Source organism: Brachyhypopomus gauderio, chromosome 4 (genome assembly GCF_052324685.1).
Source record: "Brachyhypopomus gauderio isolate BG-103 chromosome 4, BGAUD_0.2, whole genome shotgun sequence".
Taxonomy (NCBI): domain Eukaryota; kingdom Metazoa; phylum Chordata; class Actinopteri; order Gymnotiformes; family Hypopomidae; genus Brachyhypopomus; species Brachyhypopomus gauderio.
The window spans coordinates 32,444,221-32,463,470 of record NC_135214.1 but is presented as its reverse complement, the minus strand read 5'-3'; the positions used below and the strand labels follow the sequence as shown (position 1 = coordinate 32,463,470).

Genomic DNA, 19,250 nt, shown 5'->3' with positions numbered 1-19,250 from the left:
AACAGTTTTGCAGTCAAGGGTATATTTTACTGTATTAGGGACATTACTGTAAATTGTGGCCTAACCCAAAAAATAATTATCGTAATTGTAAACATAATTAGCCATAGTCCCATATGTGTAAAAATACACATATACAAAAGAAGCCACACAAGGGGGAAAAACAGAATACAAAACTGAACAGTCTGGTCTAATCTAAACGGTCTTCAGAAGTTGGCCACATGTTTTCATCCACATCACATCTGATGTTGGCCCTTGCCATGCACCTGGGAAAGAAAAGCTTGGTATGCCTTATTCACCCCTGGCAATCTTCAGCTGAAATGTCTCTGCAGCCGGGATCCATTGCATGCAGCAGGGACATTTGGTCATGGGGCCGATGATCATACACCTTCCACCTCCAGACTGAAAAAAGTTCCTTAGTGGGGTTGAGGAAAGGAGAGTAGGGCGGGAGGAAAAGGGACATCACTCTTGGGTGGTCTATAAACCAGTTTGTGATGACATGAGAATGACAAAATGCTACATCGTCCCATCACAAACGTCCTCGTGTTTCATCTCACCTGTTCCCTTTCTGCTTCTGGAACAAGTTGTTGGTAGAGTTCATTCAAAAACGAAAGAAGGAGGTCACTGTTATAGGGACCAATCTGGCATTTGTGAAGGACCAAACCAGCACTTGAGATTGCAGGACAAATTGTTATATTTGCTCCTCTCTGACCCGGTACATTACTGTACTTCATTTTATTTCATTGATCTATATGTGCAAAAAATGTGTACAACAGTAATAACTTTTTGCAGAACTTTGCATTTTATACGATATTTAAGGTTTTGAACCTTAGGTTTTAATTTTTGGCATGCTGTGTACAAGCAATTGTAAATAAGACAAAAAGATCCAGAATTTTGTTATTGGATAACCTTGTGTGTATAGAAAATTTAAGCATTATAAAAACATGTAAAATGACTGCATTTTGTGCCATAACAACATGAATTGAACTAATAGTATAGCCACTGAAAACTGATGTTGTGTTCACTGTGTTTGGAGTTTTGAAAATGTGACTACAGATTGGACAAACGCACGTTAGCAGTCGTCAAAAACTGTAAATTGTTTGCAAGTCAACATTCAGTTACAGTAAGAAAGGGAATTGGTGAAGGCTTAGATCAATCAATGGTCCCAACCACAGGTCAGAGGTGCGTCTCATGAACCTTTACTGCAGTGGCGGACTTAGCAATTTGGGGGCTCAAGGCGAATTTAGCTAGGGGGCCCATCAACATTAATATGCGAGAAATAAGTTAGCTAATCAGGGGGCCCTACAGTGGGCTGCAGTGGGAGGGGCCCAAGGCAGTTGCCTAGCCACGCCTCTATGCAAAGACCGCCTCTGCTTTACTGTAATTGGCAAACATTTATAGATGCTAAACATTGCAGTATCACAAAGTCTCATAATGGAAAGACAAGTCCATGTACAGGGTGAACAGCCAAGAAGAGCAGTAAGACTGTGTGGTGTAGAGGGGTAAGACTGTGTGGTGTAAGGCTGAGGAGACTTACATGTTTTACATGTAAATCATGGATCATTTGAAGAACAACTGTGTCTTCAGTCATTCAAACATTTCATAGAGAAAACATGTATGTACTGTAATTCAGAAATGTGCTCTCTGCTGTAATGCTGCACAATGATATAAATTCTGACATGTTATTCTTTTTTTTGTTGCATTTTTGCATTCTTATACCATATAGGACAGGGCTATTCAACTGGCGGCCCGCGGGCCAAATCCAGCCCTTTAATGAATTTGTACCGGCCCTCGGACCATCTCCCCATAAATAATAAAAAATATTTGATAAACCACCTTAAAAATAAACAACATTTTATTTGCAACATTTTATTTGCAACATTTTACGACACTGTGTGGCGCTTTACAGCACGTTGTGTCTCTATGCGGCACGTTTCTCTGTCACGAGTGTTACGTTCGCCACTCGTTCACCAATTGTCTGGCCCACAGGTCAGAGCTCTCTGCCAAATCTGGCCCGCAGAAAAATATATTTGAATAGCCCTGATATAGGATATCAAGAATAGCTCATAGTGGTAGCAGAGGTTCCATTTTCACAAAACAAGAGGAGGCTGTATGTGCTCAGGTTGTTTTGAATGTGTAGAATAAGTTTTTAATTTTCTGAATTTCTATCAGATTTGTTTTGGACAACAAATTGCAGTGTGAACAATACAGTCAAACAATATTGCTGTACAAATTTGATTCCAGTCCAATTTCTTGCTATCAGTCTCCCACATAGTCCTGTGTAACTTTGTGTTCCATGTAAGTTTGTATGTGTGTAACATGTATTTGATATACCACAGACAGCGTTCATAAAATCAAAAGCTTAGCTAGTTTCCATCAGAATATACAGTCTACACTGACTGTGACTTATAGTTGCACTGACAACATGACTAAGTATTTTGACTGCCTTGTTCATAGGCAATGGCACACAGACTAGATACTCTGATGGCACTGACAATTGACTGACCTAAATATTTGGGGCAAAAACAAAGAATTTTGAGTGAAGTATGTGCTTTTGCAGATATTTCATTGAGTTTTGCTGTTTGCACTAACTGTTTTGAGAAATGCACTAGTTGTGATGCCAATGTAAAGCATGATGTGAGAAATGAACCAAATTGACTGAGAAAAACTGTAATATCGTGTTCAAAAGCGCATTTTCTTAACTTAATACCAACTCTGCATTTCACAACGCAAACAAAGATTTCTCTTTATACACGTACTTTGTTAAAACACAGCAAACCTGATTCAGTATCCAATCATTCTTTCAAACACTAGCACAGATTCTCTATTTGAGATGAACATAGTCAATCACTGCACAACCACTGTAAGAAAACTAACATTTGATGGCAATACAGAAACTGTATTACATTCAATATTTTACTCTCTCCCAGCAAACAACAGACATTTTACAGTAACATCTGTTGTTTTCTTAGTCAGTTCATTTTTACTGTAATCCGCTTCGTTTGGACTTTTTTTTTCAAATGTGTGCATTTTTGGCAACATACTGTCTACACAATGAGTGATATTTACTGTTAGGTATTATATGGAATGTAGATTAGACAAAAAAGGAGTCAGTAACAGTTTTGCAGTAAAGGGTATATTTTATTAGGGACATGAAATTGTAGCCTAACTCAAAAAATAATTACCATAATTTTACAAACATAATTACCCATGGTCCCATATGTGTAGAAATACACATATACAAAACAAAAACTGCAGAAGGTAGAAAAAACAACACAAAACTGAACAGCCTCATTACGTCTGATCTAAACGGTCTTCAGCAGTTGGCCACATGTTTTCATCCTCATCACAGCTGATGTTGGCCCTTGCCATGCACCTGGGATAGAAAAGCTTGGTATGCCTTATTCACCCCTGGCAGTCTTCCGCTGAACTGTCTCTGCAGTTCTGCAGGATCTGTTGCATCCAGGAGGGACATTTGGTCATGGGCCGATGATCATACACCTTCCACCTCCAGACTGAAAAAAGTTCCTTAGTGGTGTTGAGGAAAGGCGAGTAGGGCGGGAGGAAAAGGGACATCACTCTTGGATGGTCTATAAACCAGTTTGTGATGACATGAGAATGACAGAATGCTACATTGTCCCATCACAAATGTCCTTGTGTTTCCTCCCACCTGTTCCCTTTCTGCTTCTGGAACCAGTTGTTGGTAGAGTTCATTCAAAAACGAAAGAAGGAGGTTATAGGGACCAATTTTCATTTTATTTCATTGATCTATATGTGCAAAAAATATGTATTACAGTAATAGTTTTTCAGCTGCCTTTGTTTTTGCAGAACTTTGCACTTTATACAATATTTAAGGTTTTGAACCTTAGGTTTTCATTTTTGACATGCTGTGTGCAAGCATTTGTAAATAAGACAAAAATTATCCAGAATTTTGTTATTGAATAACCTTGTGTGTATAGAAAATGTAAGCATTATAGAATAGCATTATAGAAACATGTCAAATGACTGCATTTTGTGCAAAAACAACATGAAATGTACTAATTGTATAGCCACTGAAGACTGATGTTGTGTTTACTGTGTTTAGTTTTGAAAATGTGAAACGCATGTTAGCAGTCGTAAAAAACTATATAAGAAAATGGAAGCGTTTGGGAACAACAGAAACTCAGCCACGAAGTGGTAGGATACATAAACTGATGGAGCGGGGTCAGCAGATGGATACTGAAGCGCAGAGTGTGAAGAGGTCACCAACTTTCTGCAGAGTCAATCATTACAGACATCCAAACTTCATGTGGCCTTCAGATTAGCTCAAGAACAGTGCACAGAGAGCTTCATAGAATGGGTTTCCATGGTCGAGTAGCTGCATCCAAGCCATACATCACCAAGTGCAATGCAAAGCTTTAGATGTAGTGGTGTAAAGCACGCTGCCACTGGACTCTAGAGCAGTGGAAACGTGTTCTCTGGAGCAACGAATTACGCTTCTCCATTTGGCAATCTGATGGATGAGTATTTGGTTTGGCGGTTGCCAGGAGAATGGTACTTGTCTGACTGCATTGTGCCAAGTGTAAAGTTTGGTGGAGGGGGCATTATGGTGTGGGGTTGTTTTTAGGAGCTGGGCTTGGCCCCTTAGTTACAGTGAAAGAAACTGAATGTGTCAGCATACCAAGACATTTTGGACAAATCCATGCTTACAACTTTGTGGGAACAGTTTGGAGCTGGCCCCTTCCTCTTCTAACATAAATACATGGCAGAGTCTGGTGTGGATGAACTTGACTGGCCTGCACAGAGTCCTGACATCAACCCAATAGAACACCTATATGTATATATATATATATATATATATATATATATATATATATATATATATATATATATATATATATATATATATATATATATATATATATATAGTGTGCCCAAAGATATATATATATGTGTGTGTGATATATATATGTGTGTGATATATATATGTGTGTGTGTGTGTGTGTGTGTGTGTGTGCATGCGTGTGAGTGCACATGTGTGTGTGTGTGTGTGTGTCTTGGAGGTGGAGCTACATCACACCGACTTCAGCCCAGCACTATCCTCCTGTGACAGAGCCGACAGGAAGTAATTTAGCTCAGAGTGACGTTAGCATTGAATGCCCTGGTCCAAACCTTCTCGCCCTCACCCGGATCCTCCTCACGATTTCAGCTCTGCCAGACTTGCACATACACTTGTTATAACTAAAATTGAATTCCATTAACCTCTGAAAAAAAGACTTCTATCCTCTGAATATACATGAACTATAGCCAGTGGCACAAATGGATTACACAAAGCATGTCACACGAGAATCCCAATATCTACAACGCATTTGTATAGCACACTTTCATTACGGTGTCAGCACAAGGTGCTTTGGCTACAGGTGTTCATTGTCTGAAACATCAAAGGCTCAAAGGTATCACCACGTCATCTGCATCTGATTACGCTTAGTGTGTTTCATGTGAACATCAGCACCACGGACAGCAGCAGCTTTTTCTCACGCTAAACAGACACCAAGCAAACGTTTTGGGTCAGTTTTCTGAGTGGTGACTTGGGGGATGTGACGGTAAAGGGGGTGGGGTGGTGGAGGAGGAGCACACACGATAAACTAGACGAGGAGACTCAAACATCTTTGGACAACAGAGCCGGGGTTAGAATGTCCACGCTCAGAGCTCTGGAGCTTCTCACCACTCCCATGCAAAAAATATTCTGTTTTCAAAAAAAATCACCACTTCCACCTACACCCACACCCCCACCCCCTGCTTGCTCCTGCTTCCTGCTTGCCTTCATTCTGGCCGGTTAATTAGAGCCTTAGCAACAAACAGCTGTCCTCACATGGACAACTGTTCAGTCATTTCACCTATGCGCTTTCGTTACCTGTCAATCACACGCTTACACATCAGTTTCTTGTTCAAGGGTCGGTACCACAGCATGCCAGATTACAGTTGGAAAACATTTACAAACATAAGTTTGATACCACTACAATCACCTCTATAAACACCTCTATAAACACCTCACCGTGGGCGTGGCCCTATTGGCTTGAAGCACCCAAGCTCTGGTGTAAACACAAATTCAGGTAAGGCTTCCCACACAGGCTGTCCAATAACAATTAGGACCGTGTGGTATTTGTGTATTCTATTTCGCAAATAATAGTGATCACTAGCACACGGATCTTTTGGGAAACGCAGCCCTGGGCTGGCAAACCACAGCAACAAGCCTGTGGGAGAGATTACAGCATTTCCATGACAACTGTGATTTTCAAAGGCAGGATTTGAGAACAATGAGGCTGCGTTTTTTGACACTTCAATAGCGTCTGGCAGCCGTCAGCTTGTGCCGTCACCACTGACTTAATCCTTCTTCATTAGTTTTTGTGAACTTTCCGTAAGTCGACCACTAACGGCCACCGCCAGCCGCTAGCCGAGAAATACAACTAGTTTACTATTAATAGTCAGTAACAGTCAATAACTGTAAAGAGACATTGGAAGAAGACATTAAGAAGGAGCTTAAACAGAGCTGTGTGAGTGTGTGCATTTAGATAAAGCGCTAAAGCGCTAGCTAAGGGTTAAAGCGCTAACCTGACATTGCCATGCGGTTCCAGTGCTATAGCTACCAGCCGGAGAGGAGAGCAGCTCAGTCAGTAGCCGTCACTCGAACAGCTCTCAGAAACCCACATTCTGCTCACAGAGGCCAGAGGAGGGAGTGGAGGGCAGGAGACACCCATCTGCTATTTCATTCGCCCTAAACCCTCCTGTTCGTTATTCGCCCCTTTAACATAAGAGCCATGAAGGATGGGATTGGAGCACAGTGGAAGGCCGAAGCGAGATTCCTCCTCTGAGCTTACAGTGGGGTGCAAATCAGCTAATTCGTCACAGCCTTTCTCCTCTCTGGCCCAGCCGCCAATGACAGACACCAAGGAGAGATCGGGCACGCGACACGGCCTGCACACCGGGGGGCGCCAAACATGGCCTTCGGGAGGGTATTGTACGAATGTCATTGAACTAGGCTGAATGACTAATACTTGTTTCCCTCAAAGATAATGCTGTTTTCCAATAAACAGTTTGAACGTGAAGGGGGCTTGGTTCTGTACACACATGAATTCAGGAGTCTACTCGACCACAGTGGCCAGCAGAGGAAGTGGTACTTGGCTAGCATTTCCGTTCCCTGCAGCCTTGTGGCTCGATGCTAAACAATATCACCTTCAAATGGACAGTTTTATTCTCTATTCAGTGTCCAAATATAGCTCAGTCCAGTAATTACGATTGGCACTGTTATAAAACAGCGTATTGGACAGAGCGACCAATATGAACTAATTCTTCCTCTGCTCATACATATGCAATACTCGCTCCCCATTTGAAATGTTAAATCATTGTTCAGCGTGCATTCATGTATCTGTTAAAGCACCAGAATGAATGTGGTTTTGTTCTCTTGTTGTCATCTCCTTGTTAAACACACGACGTGTTGAACCACACGTGACTACAGATTCATTCTCAATGATGAGGACGACGCTGAAGGTCTTTTTGCCTTGCATGTGAAAACCGCAGCTTGTCTATTGGGAGGAAGTACACATGAAGCTTCTCTAATATGTCCAGGAACATACTTCAGCACACGGGCCGTATGTCCAGGAACATACTTCAGCACACGGGCCGTATGTCCAGGAACATACTTCAGCACACGGGCCGTCTCTAGAGCACACAGTCTAGTTTTCATATGTAGATCAAATGTTTGTCAACCTGTACCACGGTGCTTTGTGATGTCTGCCAGTGTTACAGCAGTCCGGACTGCCAGGGTGGAGGCATTAAAGCCCCCTTTTCATCTCATGCCCAACGTGATCACCAGTCACTTGTCAGGATGAAAATCCTGTATTCACAGCCCATTTCAGGCCTGGGAAAACAAAAACAACATGCCAAGGCAGTTCAGGGAAAGTAAAAATAAAGTTGAAATGGTTTTCACCTCGGTGCTCTCACTTTATCCTGCCTCAGCACAGACAAACAAACAAACAAACAAACAAACAAGCCAATGACACATACAAGCTGATAGCTGAAGGCACAGGGAGGAGCGTAAACCTCCAACACGATTAGTTCCTCTGACTAATTTCACACTGCCGGTTACGCGTGGCCCTGGGCCGCATGAGGCCAGCCTCACGCCTGTGGAACACTGGCATCTCCGAGGTGCCATCGCCAAGGTGCCATCGCCATGGCCCCATCGCCAAGGCTCCTGGGATGATCAGCAGGGGTGCACATGGCAGGCACTGTTCAGGAGCCAAGATTACGGGGTCACCATGACGACATGTGGTTAAAAGCCCTCAAAACACACACATGCTTCACTGTACAGTGGAAGGTTTCTTACACTGTGAAGCTTCTGACACGCATCTAATGCTGACACATGTATTGTATTGTGTAAATAACGTAGCCACAGTTTATTCCATTTTGATGGTTTTGAATGAAAAATATTTAGAAGTACCTTTTTTTAAGAACCACCATGAAAGGAATTAACTTCAAGGTTTTAGATTTAATGTATATTTTGGTTGTCCTGGCTTTGTTTATTCAGAGGAAAAACCACATATATGCACATGGCTGCATGCACAAACACACACGCATGCACACGCGCACGCACACACACACACGCTCACGTACACCCTGTCCTCACCTCAAATAGCCGCAGCACATTGGCTACCATAATGGAGACCGAGCTGGCCGACGCCCCGATCACGCCCACCACACGTTCCGGCTTGCGTATGATGGGCAGCTCACCGTTGGAGCAGCGGATATCAGACGTGTCTTTCTGAATAAGTGCTTGGACAAAGGTGAGGGACTGCTCCAGCGCATACGTGTCCCGGGAACACGTGTCCAGGACACGGGCCCCAAGCGTGATGTTAGGCAGAAGGTCTGGGTCACTGTTGATCTGGTCCAAAGCGTAGAGCATGGCCTCCAGGCGATGGATACCTTTTTCCTTCTTAATCTCACCACACGGAAGACCCGAAGGTCCTTTGGAGTGCACGGGAAACAGCCCGCCCAAGGTGATGTCGCCAGGGATCTTGATCGAGTGTGGTTGGTGCGAGTGTTGGTGCGCACAGGTGGGAGCGATAAGCCACACCCACAGGACCAAAAAGAGGCGTGGCCATGTGGTAGAGTGACGGCTGCTCCAGCTCTGCCCCCAGGAAGCAGTGTGCTGTTGGTGACGTAACAGTGAGGTTGGGGAGTGTTTGGTCATAGTGAGGTTGGTTTGAAGTGTTCATCCACTACCCCGAGAACCTGTCAACACGGGAAGAAAAAGCAGGAGGTGAATAAACACTGAACGAGCTTTTGTGTAAGTGCATTTCCAGCGCCACCATCATACTGACACTGTCATCCATTTAAGGAGAAAAAAATTTTCATAAAGTATCAGTGCCTCACCAAGAAGAGGAATTCCATGAAACCATTTCTATAACAACAAAAAACCCACCAACTGCTCTATTAAATATACCACTCTGATAAACTGAAATGTCAGGCTGTTCTTTAGCAGTGTTATAAAACACGAGGACAGTCACAGTAAACAATGCATGAAATGGCAAAAACACTGAGGTGACCCCCAAAAACAGATGACAGGACCGGTGCCACAGTCTACAGATTGCATCCACCAGCAAACAGATGCTGTCAGCAGGTCAGTCTGAGTGAACGGTGAGTATTATGGGATGGCAGATGGCCGAGTCTCGGGGAGCGGAGGGGAGGGAGTCGGTGAAAGGGCCGGCCTGATTTATGGCGATAGCAGGGGCAGTTGGAGAATGACTTCTTTTCACCGAGCACACTGGGGTCAAGAAAGAGACAGAGTATCTACCAGGAACTGGGAAACTGAGAGATTTGGGGTGGGGGCGGGGCTTACACACATGAGGCAGGAGGCTGGAGGGGAGGCTCAGAAAGGAACACATATGTGTGGAGGCGGGCCAAAGGGTGGAGACATGGAGGTGCCATGGGAGTTCCTAGGAGTTTAATAATGGATAATTAAACACATAGAACAACATGATGGACTTCACACTGCGACACCGTAGACCAGCCCGTTGAGGAATCAATAACCACGCTTAGCTGGAAATCTCGGATACACACCCTGACCTGTTAATAACCTCGCAAATGGCAATAGCAGAAGCAAATGCACTAATGTGCCAATGGAGACACTGAGAATAGACACACGGGTTCGTTTCTCCAGGGTGCGGCGCTGTATGAGGACACCCTGACAGCGTCGTGATATGGGCAAGTGCAAAGTCCTTTTCACAAGGTGCGCTGAGGTTTCTCCAGCCTGCCGCAGCACGCCCCCACCACCATTGTAGTCCTGCACACTTTGGGTTTTGATAGCATTTGCAGCAGGCAGTGGATATTGAATTTGTCAGCAAAACCGAATCTTATTGGTTTTATCACATTTTCTCGCCCTTGAATTCTGGACTCAGCCAACCCAAAGGACGCTCTTTTGCTCTTCTAAAATCACGCCTCAGCTGATACCAATCAAATTGGAAAATTGCGTATGAAATTTGTCCAGCAATACGTCGATCTTACTCTCGCTGGTGATAAGAGAGAGAGAGAGCGCGCGCGCGCGATTTCTGCTCCATGGGTTGTATGCATGCTGGGACCGTCCACGTGTCTCTGCACGTGCACACGTCCGATCTCGTGCTTGCGTGCCGGAGCGAGCTGTCATCCCTTCTCCTGAAATTAAAAGTCATATTTAATATTGCACACTAATTACTTTGAAAGTGGTTTCATCAATCCGTGCCACATAATTGAATTCCAAGGAGCTCTCTGGAAAGCTGTCGGGCCGCGCGGTGTCGGTGGATAATGCGAGGAGACGCGAGTCTCCCGCACATGCCGCTAAATATGATTTACACGCTGATGGAACATCACTCTGAGCTGCTGAACATAATGGAAGGGCTGAAGAACACACAGGGGCTCTTTGCTTATCGTGCCCTCTAACGGTTTGCGTATTGACCATGTTACAGAGCACTCATTGCCGGACCAACAGACATTGCACCCATGGGAGTGTTCCACACCAAAGATATTCCTCCCTGTCATTTGCTCACACCGCTGATAAATGTCGATCTGAAAAGCAGTGTTGATGATGCATTCTGATCTCCTCACTTGGAATGGTAAAGCTACCAAAAAAATACTTATTACTGTGGTAGACAGAGTCTCCATCACATAAACACCTCATGGTGAATCCAGGTGTTTATTTACATCACATCCAGATACAATTTAAAGGCAGAAACACACCAAGTGAGGCGTTTGCACTAAAGCTGCTAATATGACTCATAGTCAATGAACTGCTCCTGGGTGACCATGCTGGACTCTCTGCTGAAGCTCTGACTCATCCATCAAAATCTTCCTGCACAGTTCATTCTCTAAACATAAGCTTATAACACACCGCAGGTCTGGCACAACGCCAATCAATATGGATGCCTAATTATCAAGACAGACTTCTCCAAAAAACCACTGGGCTGCACCACTCAACTCTACATTTTATTAGATTTTATCCATAAAATATATGCACATATATTTTTGGAGATACACATACACATCACATTAAAAAAATATTTAGTTATTTATTTATTTTAAATGTATTAAAGAGATATATATTTGCCTTCAATCAATTGGACATAGTAAACTTTAAACATTCCCAGGCTATTCATCCATAGCAACACTCCATCAGGAGGAAGCTGAAGACATTGCCGTGGTTTCAGCACATTTCACAGGAAGTACTGTCAGGTGGTACCAAGGTCTCCAGGTCCAACCTCGCTGGACCTGGAGTGTGTCGGCAGAATTACCCGACCACAGTGCACAGCTCACCCGAAGTAATCAGGCGTGGAGGGAGCCAAACAACCCAAACCACAAATGAAGACTGGAGTCCCTGAGGGTTGAAGACCCTCACATTCAATGGACTGAGTTTTATAAACTGAACTCCCAGTTCATGCACTTCCCACAGACGATGTAGGTTTTCCTTATGATAAATTAATTTGTAATTATACATAAAAGGCACAGATCTGATGGTGAGACATACTGTTAGTAGAATGTCTTTATATACTGTATGAGCATCATGGTCCAAAGGACTAGCATAAAAAACTGAGTGTGTGATCTAAATAACACTTTCTCACAACAAAAAATCAAACATCCAAAAAGCATGTCAAATGCCAGCATCTGCTAGACTATGATGGAGTTCTCCTCCATTACAGGGACAGTGGAACACAAAGGAACGTCAGATCTTCCCAATAAATGGGTCAGAAGTGTGGACAGAGTGCCTCTCTGCTGAAGTCTCATCTATCCTACTGACTCACAGGAAAGGTTTACATGATGTCAAATGCAGGATGTAGCTTTTAAAAAACATCTTTAAATTAGCAAATTCCTAATTTTTCAACCATACATAAACACCACAAGCTATATGAGCATATTAATGATGAATTGTTTGCTGCAGAACTTTCCAGAATGCTGACAACAGCATTTGAACATAGAGATTATAGATAAATAGAGATTATGCAAAATTTAAAAATGAACGTAGCCGTCGTATGCTGATATAAGACCATGTGGAAAACTGCCTGTGGCTTTTACAAGTAACGAGTTATCCAGATAAAAATGTTACACATTGAATAAAAGGTAAACGTTTTTGTAAGACTTTGAGGTACATTGTTTAGTTCATGTGTCTGTGTGTGTTCTGTGTTGTGTCTCCATCTCTAAGCAGCTACTGGCGCGCCTGTATGATTAAGATCTGTGTGAACACTAATAGTGTTCAGTTGATTTCTGGATGGATGACGTGCAAAATGGCTTCGGTGGTAATTCTTCACTCCGCTTTCTATTGTCTTTTTTATAAACTATCACTTGGATGTAAATACACATAAGTATAAAAATCTGTGTGCATCGATGTAATTTTGAAACATGATTTCACTTGCATTGGATTTTACTGGCATGTTTTTCATACATAATTCAACTTCAAGCGTGGTTTGTCCAGACAAGGAAGGCTGAAAATGTGAAAAGCAGCCCACAGCATACAGGCAAACCCAGCACAACCACTGCAACACAGGCACCACCGACCGGTTAGAGTTCCTGGAATTTATGTGTTTGAACGGAAACAACAGTTTGTTGCCTATGAATAATTTAGCATCTTGAGAGATTACGGAGCACCAGCGTTGCTCCGTCAGAAGCCAGACGTGGTGCTGTGCAGTGCAACAGGCTGCTCCTGCACAACCATGGCCTTGGAAGGCTCCTCCATCCACAGTGGCGCCGTCTGGTTTGGCCGCTGTGCTCCTGTAAGCCGTCCTTCCCCCGGTCGAGGCTCGGGAGCCGGCGCAGAACTGAACATGCCCTGCAGTCACAACACAAGCTGGGCCCGGTGTCAGCAGTGCAGCCTACAATCTTCCCTTCACTCCCAGCATGCTCTGGGGGTACTTACTGTCAGCCCACTCTGATCTTGGTGCTTGTAGAAGACAACAGAAGGGCAAACATGCCCCCCCTCCCCAACCCCCCCACCCTGAAGGTCCACTGCTCCAGTGCTGTTTGGTCACTGGTGCAGTTTTAAGATGCTCTGCCTGTTTCTTCAGTTTGACTTGAACATTGAATGAGAAATTTATGAAACACATCACGTTCCATATCCTATAGCATTACATTACATGTTAGTACAGAAGGAAAATGTTTGAAATATTGAAATTTTTGACTCTAGAATAAATGCTATTAGCTATGTTTAGTTATTTATATATATAAATAATGTAATATACTGTATATACGTCACTAGATATGTATATCATGTATATTTCCAGTCTACTGCTTTGTGGCATCAATAAAGGTTATGAGGTGTATTTCTTCTTTAGTAATGCTGTGATGATGAATGAATAAGTCTCCACCGATACTGTCTTAGTTGTCAATGATTAGTTTATTGCTTGAGAGAGGTCTCGGGCCAATGTGAATCTCCTCTCTCGAACACTGCAAGTCTACCTATATTTATATGCAAGTTACACAAAGGAGTCTAGTGCCCCTCACATCTGTAAACCATCATACATATTGAAAAAGAAAGACGAGTAGGAGAGAATTTAGTCTAAACAGAGACAGGAAAGGGGCCCACCAGACCTTTGACCCTTGGACTAGGGCCCCTTTTCACCTAAACCAAAAAACATATGTAAACCACATTCTTCAACCTCTTTGTTCAGCTCAACTCACCATAAGCATGAAGAGAAATGAATTTTAGACCTGTTAGAGTTTAAACTTAAACACTACATAAAGTATTACATAGGCACAGACACTACATGTCTAATGTGATTCAGAATCTCTCTGTGTCTATATGTGTTATACACAGAGGAAAAATATATTCTTGATATTGCAAAAGTATGAAAATTCTGATGTTCTAATTAAGCAAATGGTGAATAAAATACTTGAATTCTGGTATATTTTATTTGGGAAACTCTACTCTTGAGCACAAACTGCTTATTTTATTTGGGCACATTCTGCTGATGCTGTAAGAAATACATGTATTCAAACCTTTAAGCTATACGGGACATTGGACTGTGTGGATTACGAGACGGTTCATCAAATACCCATATCCTGTATGCGTTAAAGCGTATTGTGCTCCCCAAAGGAACTTTATAACCGTGGATATGCCAAATCCATCTCTGCGTAATGGTAAATTTAAAGAACGAGTTAGTTTAGAATCAAAGTCCTCCAAACTGCTGCGATCAACCAACGTTTTGGAGAACAAATGGTTCGCATCCACGATCGGATTTACTATACAGGTTTGCTAACTATCCGACACAGACATACTTTCAGCGGAGCTCATGTCGAAGACATTCAAACAACAAAAAACGGCAATGCACATACTCTCGTGTACGCCGAAATCTTTCATATATTCGTCATATTACATGCTACACAGTTAAGATATAACCATGGTTAGTGTTGTGGGTATGTGATTTCTTACCTCTGCTATGCATTTTGCCGTTTAGCGTAGATGACGTTTTCTTTAAACATCCAGGAACTCGGATCAACTACTTGACTGATTCATTACGCGCCTAAGTCACTCAAAACTTGCTGGATGCTACCCCAGATGTCAGCATTAATAGACCCAAAAACTGCCGTATAAAAACACTTTAAGCAATGATGTTGTCCGGAGTTGCTTTACGTTGATTCATAATCAAACAAATGTAGAATTCTAATTATTTATAAGCGTTCGGAATTACGCATAAATTCAAACAAATCAATGATTCGTAGTACTGAAACTGCTCGAGTCGTTGTGGAATACGTTGTTGTCTGTGTTCACGCGCGTTTGCGGACCAGGTCAGAATTAAGTGATGTGCGTGTGAATGTACGACCACTGAGCGACCATGTGCACGCACGCTTGAGAGAGAGAGAGAGAGAGAGAGAGAGAGAGAGAGAGAGAGAGAGAGAGAGAGAGAAGTCAAATATCTACTCCCTCTGATACTTCGTCACCATTTCTAATGCGGCCCTTGCAGATATGAAAGCTATGAAATTTCGGCTAGAAATGCATCTGTTCCTCCGTAGCTACAGTAGAGTCGATGTGCAATTACACCTTAGGCTAAGTGTTGCATTGTAATGGAAACCATTTGTAGCCCACACTGCGATCAATTCGGAACACTACCCGCCCATTAAAGAAAACCAGCGTCAGTTATTATACACTGCAACTTGGACCTGAGGATTAAGTGCTTTTCTCAAGGGCGCAAAGGCCATCTCACAAACCACTGGAACCTGCAGCGTTGGATCAAAACGCATGATTCCGTCAAACAGATCGAACAAGGAGCCCTCCGGTGAAATCCCGCATTCAAGTGCGCGATATCCACACATTGCTGGTAGTTCCACTTGCGCCTCCCTCTCCCTCGCGCACATGCAAATTTAATGTCCTCAGCCCCCGAAACATTTGTCCATTGCTTTAAAAATACAAAGCTGGAATTATTTATGCACACTTTCCGTAATGCTACCGTAGGTCTAACTCGGCGGTTACTGCTTGCACTGCGCACTAAAGATAGATGGAAAACACCATTTGGAATCACGTTGGATGAACCTTTAACTAAATCAGTTTTCTGGAGGAGAGAGGGCATTTTTATACTGAGGGGACATCAGATGTTTTGACAACCGAGGGATTTTATTACGTTACTTTAAAGTGAATACACAAAACTTTTGTATTTTTCATATCATATAACTCATATTTATGATGATGTGGGAGGTATCTGAAAATCAAAAAGATGTTACCTAAAAGTAGGTATTTATTCCAATAAGCTTTGTATTTTAAAGCAACAGAGAAACTTTGCAGGGTTGGAACACTTTAAAGTTGCATGTGCTCGGGGAGAATGTTCCAAAATCACAGTTTCAGCTGCTCAGAAAAAGTAGCTTGTGTTTGACTGCAAGATGGAGTTTGTCTGTATGCTGCCCAGCAAGACACGCAACAATTTCTCCATTTCGTCGCCGTATCTGCAAAAACATTATTTTAATACTCAGGTGAACCCTTCACTCATGTAAAAGTATTTTAAAACAAACAACAATGCATAAATGCAAATAAATGGAATGCAAACCTAGACAAATAAAAATCTGAAGACATCTTTTGTCTGGGATGAGCATTCTGTTGCAGTGCAACAACAGAGAAGATGTGGTCCACCTCAAAGCCTGAAGAATCTCTGCTATGAAATCAGCGTTAAATTCGAGTGCTACACTTGTCATTAAGACTAAGAGAGATGACTAGGTGGGTGGTAGGTAGGTGCTCCTTGTACACATGAGGTGAACTTCGTCGGGCACGGCAGGCATTTAACCCAGCTAATGATACTGGGAACTTGGTAGAAAGGTTTGTCTGTCATTATTATGTTACTATTATCAGACAAGTCCCCATAAGCTCTTTACATTATCTAAAAGAGGAGAATAATCCTAAATCTTAAATAACACAGAGAGACAGAAACACAAGGAGAGGGTGATACAGCCCTCCGGTGACACAGATAAATGGAAACTGGGTCATTTTGGGTATCATTTGTCTTATCAGAATTACACTAAATAATTTGGGGCTGTGTGAGGCATCTCGACGAAGCGTCGCCTGAACATTCATTACTGTCCAGCTCCCCCACAGCCATTTGCAAATGATGTCTGGGAAAATCCAAACCCAAAGTGCTCAAGCATCCATCCCAAAATGAATGCGTCGCCCGAGGCACTACCTGTTAGTTAGTCATTCAGCGGGTTTGATTCATACGACCAAACTCAGATCCAGGTAGAACCAGAGGAACAGACCTTCTCTGCTCTAGTCATGACTCATTATTGAAATCCTGGCAACAGCAAATTTGCCGTGGTTAAAGCGCCATGAAGCTAACGAGACTCTTCAGTGCTGGACGGCAAAGGCCGTTTAAACTTCATCAGATGGACGTTTTCGCTTTGTGATGATCCAGTGCATCTTCCAGAGGCTCTCTGGAAACTGTGAGCAAACGTGCACCAGATATATTTTAAGATTCCGTAGCTGTGCTTGTGAGGAGCGCGGCTCTCCCCATAGGAAGGTCATGGATTATAGTCCCGGCAGGCTCCTCCGCGCCATGCTTCACAGGCTGCGGAGTTGACCGCAGGGCTTGAGCCTCGCCCCTGTGGTCCATCACGGAGTCCACGCACGAGGGAGAGCCGAGAGGCCCGATCGCTCTTCTCTTACAGCCCGTGCAAGGTCGCGCCGCGAGACGCCGAACCAAGCTCGACATGCCTCGCCGAACAAAATTCGTTAGAATCAGTTCACACTCCCTCCGCTTCCGTGCCACGTCTGGACATTTGTGGCTTTTAGTGAAATCGTTCTGAGTTGTGACTGACAGGATCGGTTTGATCCGGGCCCTGATAAATGAATCAGAACTACGAGAGCGCGTGCATGGGTTGATAAGGCTGGATTCTTCCATCTCTGTCAGTCTTCATCTCGGCACTGTAATGGCACAGTGATTCTTTTTGGTACGTAATTGTAGGTGTAAAATCACTATCCCTGCTCAATTTTAAGTGAGTCTTTATTTTAGGTGATGCTGCAGGTGGTGCTGCAAGAGGGAGAGGGTGGGCGGAGTTGATGCTCCATTCAGAGGCAGGTTGTACGTTTAACCGAGGAACCATCGCCTTCCTCCCCAGAGCTCTTTCCCACCGTTGAGCTTCTCCCTCAATCAATATTTCAAATCACTGAATAAATCTTTAATACCTGGAGCCCCCTGGTGCCGGTGTGTTCAGAGGCTGAACACTGTGTGGCTGCTTATGAGACTGCGCTCGTGAATGCATGTTCACCTGTCTATTCTGTGTGTGTGTGTGTGTGTGTGTGTGTGTGTGTGTGTGTGTGTGTGTGTGTGTGTGTGTGTGTGTGCGTGTGTGTGTGTGTGTGTGTGTGTGTGCGTGTGTGTGTGTATGTTTAAGAACTGATAGCTACCGTGTTCAGCACGTATGTCAGAGTATTTGTTGTTTTGAAAAGTACTTTCTGCTGATATGCCAGTGCTTTGTAACTAAAGAGTATGCGTCGCGTGCAGTTGTGTGTGTATATGTCTAGTGTTTATCGTCGTATTTTGCAATTATGTGCACATATGTGTGTGTGGCCATGTGTGTAAATATATGTGGGTGTTTACTGATTTGCTCAACCATGTGTAGTATATGCATGTGAAATGTGCATATGTGTGAAAGGGTATATTAGTATTTGTGTAGGTGTTTAAACAGTGTTGTCACAGAGGTCCAGACAGATGGCTGAGTGCTTCTGGCCCAGGTTTCTGTTAGTGATGCTGTTTGATGTTCACACCATCATGGTAAGGGCTCGCAGTACTGACACGCAGCAGGTCTGCTAAAATCGCTTCACCGTTTTAGCAAATTATAATGTTTGTTTTGGTTTATAGTTTCCACACAACAGTTAGTACCACGGGGCAACTTTCACTTGACTAATTTGAATATCAAGTCGACCGTGAAAATTAAACATTTTTATATTTTATGAGTGTCAGTTATCCGTTTCCAATGACAACATTCGAGTCATTCTCTGGACTTCCTACTCTGAAAATATAGTGTGAAATACATATATGAAATTCGATTGGGTGTCCGATTGCTTTAGAGGAAATTTGACTTTGTAATAGGCTATCCCTGAAACGCTGAATCAGAACAGTACGGATGTCGTCGTAGAAAGCTAATCGAATACCACAAAATTAGCCAAACCACATTTTACAAGGAGAAATAACAGCATCCAATTTATAGATAGCCTACTAAAGTTGCTATATACGCTTGAATGAACGCTTGAACAGGTCCTGTCGTTAACAAGTACGTGC

The 19,250-nt window shown here is 43.1% G+C and overlaps 1 protein-coding gene across 2 annotated transcripts in view; it reads right to left on the bottom strand.

Moving 5' to 3' along the window:
• Positions 1 to 15,612, bottom strand: part of grm6a (glutamate receptor, metabotropic 6a) — a 43,518-nt gene extending 27,906 nt beyond the window's left edge. The window contains exons 1-2 of one of the 2 annotated variants that reach the window (XM_077004049.1): positions 14,924 to 15,612; positions 8,660 to 9,264 (exon numbers count right to left, since the gene is read on the bottom strand). In XM_077004049.1, coding sequence (XP_076860164.1) covers positions 8,660 to 9,223 — 564 coding nt within the window. In that variant the 5' untranslated portion in view covers positions 9,224 to 9,264; positions 14,924 to 15,612. Of the gene's footprint in view, positions 1 to 8,659; positions 9,265 to 14,923 lie in introns of those variants that run through there. The other variant, XM_077004050.1, reaches the window with a different exon arrangement.
• Positions 15,613 to 19,250: the final 3,638 nt, after the last annotated feature.